The sequence below is a fragment of the Nerophis lumbriciformis genome, linkage group LG28, assembly GCF_033978685.3.
Source record: "Nerophis lumbriciformis linkage group LG28, RoL_Nlum_v2.1, whole genome shotgun sequence".
NCBI lineage: Eukaryota > Metazoa > Chordata > Actinopteri > Syngnathiformes > Syngnathidae > Nerophis > Nerophis lumbriciformis.
In genome coordinates, this window is record NC_084575.2 from 990895 (window position 1) to 1005841 (window position 14947).

General features: G+C 40.0%; 1 protein-coding gene across 2 annotated transcripts in view; it reads right to left on the reverse strand.

The window, feature by feature from the left end:
- LOC133570631 (uncharacterized) overlaps positions 1-11684 on the reverse strand; it is a 682377-nt gene extending 670693 nt beyond the window's left edge. Inside the window, exons 1-2 of one of the 2 annotated variants that reach the window (XM_072916641.1) lie at positions 11221-11684; positions 3369-4654 (exon numbers count right to left, since the gene is read on the reverse strand). In XM_072916641.1, coding sequence (XP_072772742.1) covers positions 3624-4654; positions 11221-11407 — 1218 coding nt within the window. In that variant the 5' untranslated portion in view covers positions 11408-11684 and the 3' untranslated portion in view covers positions 3369-3623. Of the gene's footprint in view, positions 1-3368; positions 4655-11220 lie in introns of those variants that run through there. The other variant, XM_072916640.1, reaches the window with a different exon arrangement.
- Positions 11685-14947: the final 3263 nt, after the last annotated feature.

Genomic DNA, 14947 nt, shown 5'->3' on the forward strand with positions numbered 1-14947 from the left:
AGTTGACAGGTAGAAAACAAAGATGCTAAACTGACAGTTGACAGGTAGAAAACAAAGATGCTAAACTGACAGTTGACAGGTAGAAAACAAAGATGCTTAACTGACAGTTGACAGGTAGAAAACAAAGATGCTAAACTGACAGTTGACAGGTAGAAAACAAAGATGCTAAACTGACGGTTGACAGGTAGAAAACAAAGATGCTAAACTGATAGTTGACAGGTAGAAAACAAAGATGCTAAACTGACAGTTGACAGGTAGAAAACAAAGATGCTAAACTGACAGTTGACAGCTAGTAAACAAAGATGCTAAACTGACAGTTGACAGCTAGAAAACAAAGATGCTAAATTGATAGTTGACAGGTAGAAAACAAAGATGCTAAACTGACAGTTGACAGGTAGAAAACAAAGATGCTAAACTGACAGTTGACAGGCTGAAAACAAAGATGCGAAACTGACAGTTGACAGCTAGAAAACAAAGATGCTAAACTGACAGTTGACAGGTAGAAAACAGAGATGCTAAACTGACAGTTGACAGCTAGAAAACAAAGATGCTAAACTGACAGTTGACAGGTAGAAAACAAAGATGCTAAACTGACAGTTGAAAAGTACAAAACAGAGATGCTAAACTGACAGTTGACAGGCAGAAAACAAATATGCTAAACTGACAGTTGACAGGTAGAAAACAAAGATGCTGAACTGACAGTTGACAGGTAGAAAACAAAGATGCTAAACTGACAGTTGACAGGTAGAAAACAAAGATGCTAAACTGACAGTTGACAGGTAGAAAACAAAGATGCTAAACTGACAGTTGACAGGTAGAAAACAAGATGCTAAACTGACAGTTGACAAGTAGAAAACAAAGATGCTAAACTGACAGTTGACAGGTAGAAAACAAAGATGCTATACTGACAGTTGACAGGCAGAAAACAGAGATGCTAAACTGACAGTTGACAGGTAGAAAACAAAGATGCTAAACTGACAGTTGACAGGTAGAAAACAAAGATGCTAAACTGACAGTTGACAGGTAGAAAACAAAGATGCTAAACTGACAGGTGACAGGTAGAAAACAAAGATGCTGAACTGACAGTTGACAGGTAGAAAACAAAGATGCTAAACTGACAGTTGACAGGTAGAAAACAAAGATGCTAAACTGACAGTTGACAGGTAGAAAACAAAGATGCTAAACTGACAGTTGACAGGTAGAAAACAAAGATGCTAAACTGACAGTTGACAGGTAGAAAACAAAGATGCTGACTGTTGAAAATAGGAATGGAGGATTACTTTTCACAAGTAAGATTTAACATTAACGTACTATTGGTTGTATTTGTACTCCAAAGACATGCATCTGGGGATAGGCCCCTCCCACCTCGAAAGATATGCACCTGGGGATAGGCCCCTCCTACCTCCAAAGACATGCACATGGGGATAGGCTCCTCCCACCTCCAAAGACATGCACCTGGGGATAGGTTGATTGGCAACACTAAATGGTCCCTAGTGTGTGAATGTGAGTGTGAATGTTGTCCGTCTATCTGTGTTGGCCCTGTGGTGAGCTGGCGACTTGTCCAGGGTGTACCCCGCCTTCCGGCCGAATGCAGCTGGTATAGGCTCCAGCGACCCCAAAAAGGACAAGCGGTAGAAAATGGATGGATAGATGGATGGTTGTATTTAGTAAAAAGAATATTAGCACAGAGTTGAGAAGGAGCAAAGATCTTCAATAGTACTGAAATGGTAGCCGCTAGCAAACAAGAGTATGACCATAATAGAATTGCTTGTCAATGAAATTAATTAAATGAAAGAATGTCATACTTGAATAACATAAAGTTGAAATAAATGATGAAGATAAAGATTGTAAAAGCCAACAGGGGTAAAAGTTAGGACCACAGTCCAGATCGTGTAGGACATACTTGCCAACCTTGAGACCTCAGAATTCGGGATATTCGAACTGTCCTGGATAAAATGAAATTCTTGTTTCCATTCGTTTTGGAACTTACAAGCGTATTTGTTCATCTTACTCGTCGTCGGCGTCGCCAACTCGCCATGGCTGTATCTTCCTCGTTCTTCTGCTTCGTCTCCTCGTTGTGTGTGCAGTTGTGCACTCTCTAAAAGCCCTACATGTTATAACGTGATTGGGCAGGCACGCTGTTTATATCGTGGAAAAGCGGACGTGAGAACAGGCTGTCGACTCGTCACTCAGGTCCGCATGGAGCTGGAGGGGGCGTGGTCTCCAGCTCCGGCTGGAAATCGGGAAAAAATCGGTAGTATATTTGTCCCGGGAGGTTTTCGGGAGAGGCGCTGAAATTTGGGAGTCTCCCGGGAATATCGTGAGGGTTGGCAAGTATGGTGTAGGGGGGAGGGGGGGCTGTACAGTATTATACAGTGGCTGTACAGTATTATACAAGTCTACATTTAGTCTAGCTTCAAGTAACAATATTCAAATACTAACATTGTTGGGTAAGACAGAATTTGCTTTTATTCTGAATCCAGTGAAACAGATTGGTGGTTTTAGCTGATATAAAGACTTTCAGGTGTTTATATATGTTTATGTTGAAGTATTTGGCAGACGCTTTATCCAAAGCGACATACATAAAAAATACATTTAAAACAATGACTGTAAACATGATCATTTAAGAGAAGTATTTGATCTTAAATATATAAATAATCCTCCATATTGGCAGCCATAGTGATTCATTTATTCAGCAGAGCATTAAAACTTGGATCTGACAAAAAGTAAACACAAATGCTGTCTTCTTCGCTCATAAAACATGATAGCAACGTGCATCTGCTAGCTCATGATCGCCCCCACTTCTCAGTGTGGCGAGTTGGAGTACTTAAAGCTGTATTTGTAGTCTTATTATCAAGGAATAATGAGGTTACACTTATATTAAAACATTAATGTTAAGGTTTCGTCCAGTAGTGGGCCGGTGATGATGATGATGATGATGAAGATGTATCTGTGCAAGTGAACAATTGGATCCACAAGGGACAACAACCCTTTCCACAGACTACACACATACATCAGAAACATAAATGTTAGAAGCCTACAACAATATATGTGAAGAAGACTTTAGGATTAAAAGTGAAGATGTGAGGTGAAATAAGTACAAATGCAGCAATAAAAACAAGCAACTCCACTCACGATGGCTCTAAAGTTCAGTGATGTGTTGCTAACTTCAGCATTTTTCTTCTTCTGTTGTTTTGCAGTAGTTAACATCCATGATGTAACAATGCTGCTAATCTACCAGAGTCCACATTTTGTTAACCATTTTATTCATTCATACTTTTAGTTGGATAATAACATCAATAAAATGCAATGGAAACAAATTGTGATTTTATTAGACACAAAAAAAAACAAATTTAAATAAGATGCCATCTCTTTAAACAATGAGAAAATAGAATGAAATAGTAGCTACATATATAATATTCGATAAATGCACACAACTTAAAAAGTAAGTACAGGACAACATATAAGACTAGAAGATGAGAAGCACTACATACAACATCAAATATACATTCTTATTAAACATGCTGTGTTTTTAAACTACATTTAGCACAATCACTGTTTAAGTGTTTTACATCCCTGCAGCTTCCATGACTGTTACACACTTGTGTTTACTGACCTGATACTTAAACCTGAATGTTTTTATCACACACAGTGCAACTAAACGGTTTCTTTCCAGTGTGTGTTCTCATGTGTTTGGTCATGCGTTCCTTTCTGGAGAAACTTTTCTTACAAACAGGGCAAGCAAAAGGTTTCTCACCAGTGTGTGTTCTCATGTGTGTGGTCATGTTAAGCTTTGTGGAGAAACTTGTCTTACAAACAGAGCAAGTAAAAGGTTTCTCTCCAGTATGTGTTCTCATGTGTGTGGTCATGTTAAGCTTCATGGAAAAACTCTTCTTACAAACAGGGCAAGTAAAAGGTTTCTCACCAGTGTGTGTTCTCATGTGTGTGGTCTTTTCATTCTTTGTGTTGAATCTTTTAGCACAAGCTGAGCAAGCAAAAGGTTTCTCTCCAGTGTGTGTTCTCATGTGTGTGGTCATGTCACGCTTTGTGGAGAAACTCTTCTTACAAACAGAGCAAGTAAAGGGTTTCTCTCCAGTGTGTGTTCTCATGTGTGTGGTCATGTGATCTTTTGTGGAGAAACTCTTCTTACAAACAGAGCAAGTAAAAGGTTTCTCTCCAGTATGTATTCTCATGTGTCTTGTAAAATCACTCTTCCATCTAAATGATTTCCCACATTCAGAGCAGTCAAAGTGTTTGTTGTTAGTGTGATGTCTCGTATCACCTTTAGAGTCATTTTTACTCTCCAAAGGTTTTTGGATGTGGTCACTGTGATCAGAAGAGTGTGACATCATGTGGTCCATGTCTGACAGTGGAGCAAAGATGCTGTCTGGTTCTGACTTGATATCTTCACAATGCTCTCCATCAGCTTCTGTGATGTGTTGACTTACAAGCTCCGCCCCTCTGTTCTCCTCACTTTGACTGTGATGAAGCTGTAAGGACTGAGCTTCATCTTCATCGTTAGCCTCCTCCAACCTTTGAAGCTGCTCCCACAGTTCCTCCTCTTCCTCTTTAATGTGTGGGGGCTCCAGCTCCTTCTGTCCCACACTGTTGTGCCACTCCTCTTCTTGACTCTCTGCTGACACCCGCTGGACGTCTGCAGAACAAATGAGGTGTTACTGTATTGAAGTTTGCAGTATTCAAACTATTGACATGTGAGCTAGGCCAAATAGACAGTGATGGGCAAGCTACCTGGACAATGTAGTAAAAATAATAAATAACTTTTGTTTCATCTGACATCACATGGACAAAGATAAGACCTTCTGAAGGAAAGTTCTGTGGTCAGATAAAACAAAAGTGGAGCTGTTTGGCCACAATAACCAGCAATATGTTTGGATGAGAAAAGGTGAGGCCTTTAATCCCAGGAACACCATCCCTACCGTCAAGCATGGTGATGGTAGTATTATGCTCTGGGCCTGTTTTCCTGCCAATGGAACTGCTGCTTTAAATGGGACAATGAAAAAGAAGGATTACCTCCAAATTCTTCAGGACAAGCTAAAATCATCAGCCCGGAGGTTGGGTCTTGGGCACAGTTGGGTGTTCCAACAGGACAATGACCCCAAACACACCTCAAAAGTGGTAAAGGAATGGCTAAATCAGGCTAGAATGAAGGTTTTAGAATGGCCTTCCCAAAGTCCTGACTTAAAGGTGTGGACAATGCTGAAGAAACAAGTCCATGTCAGAAAAGCAACACATTTAGCTGAACTGCACCAATTTGTGGTCAAGTGGTCAAGCAGAAGCTTGTGGATGGCTACCAAAAGTGCCTTATTGCAGGTAACATGTAAGCAAATATTAACATTGCTGTATGTATACTTTTGACCCAGCACATTTGCTCACATTTTCAGTAGACCCATAATAAATTCATAAAAGAACCCGTCCATCCATCCATTTTCTTCCGCTTATCCGAGGTCGGGTCGCGGGGGCAGCAGCCTAAGCAGAGAAGCCCAGACTTCCCTCTCCCCAGCCACTTGGTCCAGCTCCTCCAGGGGGATCCCGAGGCATTCCCAGGCCAGCCGGGAGACATAGTCTTCCCAACGTGTCCTGGGTTTTCCCCGTGGCCTCCTACCGGTCGGACGTGCCCTAAACACCTCCCTAGTGAGGCGTTCGGGTGGCATCCTGACCAGATGCCCGAACCACCTCATCTGGCTCCTCTCCATGTGGAGGAGCAGCGGCTTTACTTTGAGCTCCTCCCGGATGACAGAGCTTCTCACCCTATCTCTAAGGGTGAGCCCCGCCACCTGGCGGAGGAAACTCATTTGGGCCGCTTGTACCCGTGATCTTGTCCTTTCGGTCATAACCCAAAGCTCATGACCATAGGTGAGGATGGGAACGTAGATCGACCGGTAAATTGAGAGCTTTGCCTTCCGGCTCAGCTCCTTCTTCACCACAACGGATCGATACACCTTCCGCAATACTGAAGACGCCGCACCGATCCGCCTGTCGATCTCACCATCCACTCTTCCCTCACTCGTGAACAAGACTCCCAGGTACTTGAACTCCTCCACTTGGGGCAAGATCTCCTCCCCAACTTGGAGATGGCACTCCATCATTTTCTGGGCGAGAACCATGGACTCGGACTTAGAGGGGCTGATTCTCATCCCAGTCGCTTCACACATTCAGCTGCGAACCGATCCAGTGAGAGCTGAAGATCCTGGCCAGATGAAGCCATCAGGACCACATCATCTGCAAAAAGCAGAGACCTAATCCTGCAGCCGCCAAACCGGATCCCCTCAACGCCTTGACTGCGCCTAGAAATTCTGTCCATAAAAGTTATGAACAGAATGGGTGACAAAGGGCAGCCTTGGCGGAGTCCAACCCTGACTGGAAACGTGTCCGACTTACTGCCGGCAATGCGGACCAAGCTCTGGCACTGATCATACAGGGAGCGGACCGCCACAATCAGACAGTCCGTTACCCCATACTCTCTGAGCACTCCCCACAGGACTTCCCTTCTCCAAGTCCACAAAGCACATGTAGACTGGTTGGGCAAACTCCCATGCACCCTCAAGGACCCTGCCGAGAGTATAGAGCTGGTCCACAGTTCCACCACCAGGACCAAAACCACACTGTTCCTCCTGAATCCGAGGTTCGACTATCCGGCGTAGCCTCCTCTCCAGTACACCTGAATAGACCTAACCGGGAAGGCTGAGGTGTTGAAGTAGTAACATTTTAATTGAGAAATGGTATTATGGAATTCCTGGAATTTCGGAAAAAACAGGAATTTTTCAAGTTCGAAAAACAACGTTGATTTTTGTCCTGATTAAGAAGAATGATTTGACGGTAGAACGGTTGAAGTGGGTTGAAAAATGGGAAAGGAGTCGTCGCCAGAAAAAAGGGTCAAGAAAAAACGGAAATTCTGGGAATTCCTGGATTTTTTTAAACTTGGAAATATGATAGTTTGAATGTCCAGGATCAGTGGAATATGTTTGAATCGGTTGAAAAATGTGTAAATGGTTGAAGTTTGAAAAATTGCCAATTTATTTTGAATGGGAAAAACGACTAAGCACTTATTTCTTCTTGTTTCAAGCTAGTTTAGAGGCTAGCTTAGCTCTTAGCTTGCCCGTCCTTTGTGTGTAGCATGTTTAGCCTTGTTCTACTGTCCTTCAGTGATAATAATACTTGTAAGAAATGTAATGTATTTGCTGCAATGGAGGATGGTTGAAGGTGTGATGTAAGAAGATGCAGTTAGTTGTAGTGACAACTAATTCCTCTGGTCGGCCAACTGAACATCAAAAATACAAATCAGCGGTTAAAAATGTGGATGTTTGGGGTCTTTGTGAGTGGAAAATATTTAATTTCACAATTTTGTGATACAAGAAGACCTGGCAATAATGTCCCATACTAAATCAGAGTTGTAAGGTTTGATGGCCTAATAGTACAAAGTTTAGTTTCTACACACTTTGGTGAATATATGTATGTAAGTAAAAATGCATCTGTTGTTTTATGTCAGTTTTGTTCAACTAAACTCCTATTTGTTAAACCTTTGTACAAACCCTGTTTCCATATGAGTCGGGAAATTGTGTTAGATGTAAATATAAACGGAATACAATGATTTGCAAGTCCTTTTCAAGCCATATTCAGTTGAATATGCTACAAAGACAACATATTTGATGTTCAAACTCATAAACTTTATTTTTTTTTTGCAAATAATAATTAACTTAGAATTTCATGGCTGCAACACGTGCCAAAGTAGTTGGGAAAGGGCATGTTCACCACTGTGTTACATCACCTTTTCTTTTAACAACACTCAATAAATGATTGGGAACTGAGGAAACTAATTGTTGAAGCTTTGAAAGTGGAATTATTTCCCATTCTTGTTTTATGTAGAGCTTCAGTCGTTCAACAGTCCGGGGTATCTGCTGTCGTATTTTACGCTTAATAATGCGCCACACATTTTTGATGGGAGACAGGTCTGGACTGCAGGTGGGCCAGGAAAGTACCCGCACTCTTTTTTTACAAAGCCACGCTGTTGTAACACGTGCTGAATGTGGCTTGGCATTGTCTTGCTGAAATAAGCAGGGGCGTCCATGAAAAAGACGGCGCTTAGATGGCAGCATATGTTGTTCCAAAACCTGCATGTACCTTTCAGCATTAATGGTGCCTTCACAGATGTGTAAGTTACCCATGCCTTGGGCACTAGTGCACCCCCATACCATCACACATGCTGGCTTTTGGACTTTGCGTCAATATCAGTCTTGGTGGTTCGCTTCCCCTTTGGTCCGGATGACACGATGTCGAATATTTCCAAAAACAATATGAAATGTGGACTCATCAGACCACAGAACACTTTTCCACTTTGCATGAGTCCATCTTAGATGATCTCGGGCCCAGAGAAGCCGGCGGCGTTTCTGGGTGTTGTTGATAAATGGCTTTGGCTTTGCATAGTAGAGCTTTAACTTGCACTTACAGATGTAGCGACCAACTGTATTTAATGACAGTGGTTTTCTGAAGTGTTCCTGAGCCCATGTGGTGATATCCTTTAGAGATTGATGTCGGTTTTTGATACAGTGCCGTCTGAGGGATGGAAGGTCACGGTCATTCAATGTTGGTTTCCGGCCATGCCGCTTACGTGGAGTGATTTCTCCACATTCTCTGAACCTTTTGATGATATTATGGACCGTAGATGTTGAAATCCCTAAATTTCTTGCAATTGCTCTTAGAGAAACGTTGTTCTTAAACTGTTTGACTATTTGCTCACGCAGTTGTGGACAAAGGGGTGTACCTCGCCCCATCCTTTCTTGTGAAAGACTGAGTATTTTTTGGGAAGCTGTTTTTATACCCAATCATGGCACCCACCTGTTCCCAATTAGACTGCACACCTGTGGGATGTTCCAAATAAGTGTTTGATGAGCATTCCTCAACTTTATCAGTATTTATTGCCACCTTTCCCAACTTCTTTGTCACGTGTTGCTGGCATGAAATTCTAAAGTTAATGATTATTTGCAAAAAAAAAAGGTTATCAGTTTGAACATCAAATATGTTGTCTTTGTAGCATATTCAACTGAATATGGGTTGAAAATGATTTGCAAATCATTGTATTCCGTTTATATTTACATATAACACAATGTCCCAACTCATATGGAGTTTAAAACCATCGCAGTGCTATTTTTTGTTAGCCTGTCAATGTGCTCGTCCATTGTATGTTAGCATTAAGCTAAAAAGTCCAACTTTATCCTTAATGGTTGTATTGTTTTTTTTAAGTTTACAGCAAACTGTATTGTTGATGTAACATGATTGTTACATGCATGTGCAGGTCTTTTGCAGGCTCCTCAAACACACGGCGGAGAAAGCGTGGCGTCACTCCGGTGGGTGTACGGATGTGTCGAAGGTACGTAGACACAGAAAATTTCCCCGCAATGGTAATAAACCTCCTAGTCCTCTACATGTCACAACGACTAGTAACGTTACTATGAAACACACAACTGTCCCGTCCTTGAGGCGGTCAATCGAAATAGCGACTAAACTACGAAGCTAAAGCTGGCAAGGAAAATCCATACACCCACAACACATCTCATCTGATTGTGTTGTTGTGAACGACATCATCCATGTAGGATTAATGTACAAACAGGACAGCAGTTGCAACTTCAGAATCTCTCTCTCTCTCTCTCTCTCTCCTTTTTTTAAACACCCTCAAGTCGCCTCCACACATCAAGCTAAGAACAGCAACACAATTCCCCCTTCACAATAATAGGCCTGACTGCGCTGACAAAATAAAGCTTTCAAAAAAGCACCTCACACAAACATAATGAACTTATTGATGCATTTACACAATTATTATGCTTTGACCCAAAGTTCTGGTTAAAAATGGTCCAAATATAAATTGCACCAATAAATGTGAGAGATTCTGCATTTAACTAAACATTTTATACATTTTTTATTGACAAAAAAGCACACACTTAAATGGTAGTAAAATACGTGTATAAGGTAAAAAATGGACCTTAAAACAAAAAACTTAATTATATTGTTTTTATATTGCCATTGTTATTTACATTTATTTTTACTATTATTTTATTTGTTACTAACTAATATCCAGTCGGAGCTTGTCTGTTGTCACTTGTGTCTTTTCAGCCATGAAAGCTAATAATAATAATAAAATACATGCTTAAATCATTACAAGTATTTTAAAATGTATACACAAATTTAGACATTTTTCCAGAGATATATTTAAAGTTTAGTTTTGGTAGTAAAATAAATACTGGTGTTTTCATATGAAAATAATTGTGTAATTAATGGTGATTACAATATCAATGAAAATAATGGTGATTATTATTTTTGCCATAATGGTCCAACCCTAACTGTACCCCTTTTAAACAACAGAGGGTGTAGAACACAATCTATTCTACATGTTTCATTAACTCAACTTTATATTTAATGCATCTTTCTATGATGTGTCTTTTTCCATCCATCCATCCATTTTCTACCTCTTGTCCCTTTTGGGGCCACAGGGGGGCAGAAGTTGAGGTAGACCCTGTAAAATTTAAAATCTTTAAACTCTTTTTCAAATGTTATCCTAATTAAAAATGTATCCTCCAGTTTGTGGCTATTATAAGGCATATTTCCAGAGAATATGTATTTTTACAGCATGTTTTAGAGAGATAGCATTCTGGGTATATTATATTGATCAACTAATTCTTATTTAGAGGGCTTAGTGAGCAGAATAGAGGCGCTCCCATTGACTCCATTGTTAGAATTAGGAGAGTTAAGATTTTGCTAACGTTTGTTTACGACTTAGAATGCATAAAAAATAAAAACATATTATTGTCTTACATAAGGATTGTGAATGATAGGCAAAATAAAAAAATCTGATCCCCTTTGATAATTTTTCTACATCCTGTGAACGGGTGATGCTGTGGTGAAAGTGAGAAAATAAATACATGTCGGGAAAATGCTAATTTTAGCAAAAATGGCTGGCAAACGTTTTAAAACCTGGTTAAAGATTGTTGGTAGTAAACCCAGAGAGGCATGTGTATGTTGTCAAATGATGTTAGAATTAGCTTTGATATTTGGGTTGAGGGGGGCCCCGTCATGGGACCCGCCCCCGGCCCAGCTCTGACTTGCTCCACCCCTGGTCAATGTGATTATATGATATATTACAAATGTCTTTTTCTTGTTATTAGTCAAATGTAAAGTTAGTAAACATGTGAGAGTAAGAAGTCAACAAACCTGTTCTGTGTAACACAACTTGATGTTTCTTGAAAACAGCGTCCAGTAGTTGATTGTTCTCCTCCTTTGTTCTAGAAAGTTCCGCCTCGTATTCTGCTATCGTTCTTTCTAACACTACAAATATTTCTTCAACGGCAGCAGTTAGTCGCTGATCCACCAACGCTCTCAACATGTGTAATGTAGACATTTTCACACAATCACAACACTTTACTCTCACACTTGATCTCTACTTAGCGATGTGTTGATAACTTCTGTTAGCAGCTAACAAGCTAAGCTAACTAGCGAGCTAAGCTAACTAACAAGCAAAGATAGCAGGAGAAGCGGCAAAGTGCTTCTAGCGCATTCAGACCATTTTATCCTTGAATAAAGAATGAAATATGTATTTTATACGACGTAAATATTTCAAACTAGATAAGAAATAATAAGACTGACTTATTAGCGTCTTGCTCACGTCTTTCTCCGTCGATGTGCTTTCACGACAGTTAGCACACTTGACGTTACAAGGCAGGACTGCTCTGTTCTGCCGTCTTCCGTTTACACCGGAAGCTGGGAATGACGTCACTGATGAAGAGGTGGATGCGGCATCTCTATATAAGATATTGCCTGCTGTCACTGTTATCATGCTTTTCTTTGCTATAATATTTATTTCAATAACTATGTGATATAAAATGTTTAAAAAAATAAATGGAAAGTAAATAACAAACCTTTAATGATGGTGTTCAGTGGCGCCCCCGTGCGACATTCATTGCAATGACAAGAGTGAAAGTGGTAGAAATTGTAGCGATATTACTGCCTGATTCTTTTAAATTTACCCTTCCACGTGTTCTTATTGTTCTTCTCTTTTACTCTTAGGTAATATATTTTTATACAAAACATTCAAATATCACAGAGCGTGATGTCGCAGGAGATCTGTCATTAAAAAAGTCCAGGAAGTGACGTCCTCTTCGCGCATGCGTTGATCGATCGTGTCGTGAATTTCTATCATTTTTAAAAAGTGTGAAACATTTGCTCTCATACACAAAAGTCTCTTTCTTGAAGTGAAATCCTAATTCTCACATTGTGTTAATGATTTCATTTTATTAATTCAATCTTGGAAGATTGTACCAAATAGAAAAAGCCCTTAAATGATTATATTTATTGGAATTATTTAAGTGGTTTTAAATAAGCACAAGTTTATTATTCATTTATATATATTTTTATTTTAATCTTATTCGTATGGTCTCTCATATTTACTTTGACTTTCTTTAACATGTTTTGTTTGTAGGAGGATTGTATTTAATGTGATGTGTTTTATATTGCTGAGTAAAATATTGAAAAACATTGACTCATATTGTATTGAAAGCACCTTAATGTGTGTGTACATTGTTTATGTATGTTTAATTGTTCAATACAAAATAAAATAAATAGTCAGAAGTAGAACTGGTTTACAAACAAAGTCTAATATTAACATAAATAATGTTGAAGTCATATTACATGACATGATATACCATACTTAGACTTAGACTTAGACTAACTTTAATGATCCACAAGGGAAATTGTTCAACACAGTAGCTCAGTTACAATGATGGAAAGTGTAAGGATGGAAAGGACAATGCAGGTATAAATAGACTAATATAGCGATAAAAAATCTAACATATATACGAATATATACATAATATGTGTACAGTATATTATATATACAGATATATATATACCATACCATACCAACTTTATTTAAAAAGCCCTTTAAAAAGAAGCACAGTTGAAGATCAAAGGGCTGAACACCACAAAGAAATAGAGGCAAAGCACAGACTAAAAAATAACATTTAAACAGAAGTAAAATACAAATTGAAAAAGCAAATACAAATTATCCTAAGAACAATTTGTTATATAAAAAGCAGTTAAAAAATTAAAAACAGTTAAAAAAGTTAAAAACAGTTTAAATCTCATGCTGGGTTAAAAGCCAGTGAATAAAAATGGGTTTTAAGAAGGTTCTTAAAGGCCTACTGAAAGCCACTACTACCAGTCTGATAGTTTATATATCAATGATGAAATCTTAACATTGCAACACATGCCAATACGGCCGGGTTAATTTATAAAGTGCAATTTTAAATTTCCCGGGAAACTTCCGGTTGAAAACGTCTAGGTATGATGACGTTTGCGCGTGACGTCACGATTTGAAGGGGAAGTATTTGGATACCATTGTATCCAATACAAACAGCTCTGTTTTCATCGGAAAATTCCACAGTATTCTGGACATCTGTGTTGGTGAATCTTTTGCAATTTGTTCAATGAACAATGGAGACTGCAAAGAAGAAAGCTGTAGGTGGGATCGTGTATTAGCGGTTGGCTACAGCAACACAACCAGGAGGACTTTGACTTGGATAGCAGACGCGCTACCGTGACTACAGCTTTGGCTTCCAAACATTTGATCGCTTGCCCGTACGTGCGTGTCGCTATGTGCATGTCACGTATGTAACTTTGGGGAAATATATGTTTCTTGCAGACTCTGATGGCGGCCGGGGTGTCGTCGAAAGCTACAACGCTGTCCGCCGCACCGCTGTCCTCACCTGTCTGGGTTGACTTCCTCCGTCTCCGGGCCGCCGACCGCATCGATGATCGGGTGAAGTCCTTCGTCGCGCCGTCGATCGCTGGAACGCAGGTGAGCACGGGTGTTGATGAGCAGATGAGGGTTGGCGTAGGTGGAGAGCTAATGTTTTTAGCATAGCTCTGTCGAGGTCCCGTAGCTAAGTTAGCTTCAATGGCGTCGTTAGCAACAGCATTGCTAGGCTTCATCAGGCGGTACAGCATTAACCGTGTGGTTACAGGTCCAGAGTTTGGTAGTATTGTTGATATTCTGTCTATCCTTCCAGTCAGGGGCTTATTTCTTCTGTTTCTATCTGCAGTTAAGCACGATGCTATCACGTTAGCTCCGTAGCTAAAGTGCTTCGCCGATGTATTGTCGTGGAGATAAAAGTCACTGTGAATGTCCATTTCGCGTTCTCGACTCTCATTTTCAAGAGGATATAGTATCCCAGGTGGTTTAAAATACAAATCCGTGATCCTCAATAGAAAAAGGAGAGCGTGTGGAATCCAATGAGCCCTTGTACCTAAGTAACGGTCAGAGCGAAATAAGATGCGTCCTGCACTGCACTCTAATCCTTCACTCTCACTTTCCTCATCCACGAATCTTTCATCAATGGGGAAATGTGAGGAGCCTTTCAACCTGTGACGTCACGCTACTTCCGGTACAGGAAAGGCTTTTTTTTATCAGCGACCAAAAGTTGCGAACTTTATCGTCGATGTTCTCTACTAAATCCTTTCAGCAAAAATATGGCAATATTACAAAATGATCAAGTATGACACATAAAATGGATCTGCTATCCCCGTTTAAATAAGAAAATGTCATTTCAGTAGGCCTTTAATTTCACATACTGATATGCTAAAGGTTTTAAGTGTTGTACGTGCGTACCAGTGACGTGCGGTGAGGTTGATGGCTGATGAGGCACTGACTTCATCACAGTCAGATTTACAAACATATGAACCCTAAAGAGTATCTTATTCACCATTTGATTGGCAGCAGTTAACGGGTTACGTTTAAAAGCTCATCAATCAATCAATCAATCAATCTTTATTTATATAGCCCTAAATCACAAGTGTCTCAAAGGGCTGCACAAGCCACAACGACATCCTCGGTACAAAGCCCACATACGGGCAAGGAAAAACTCACCCCAGTGGGACGTCGATG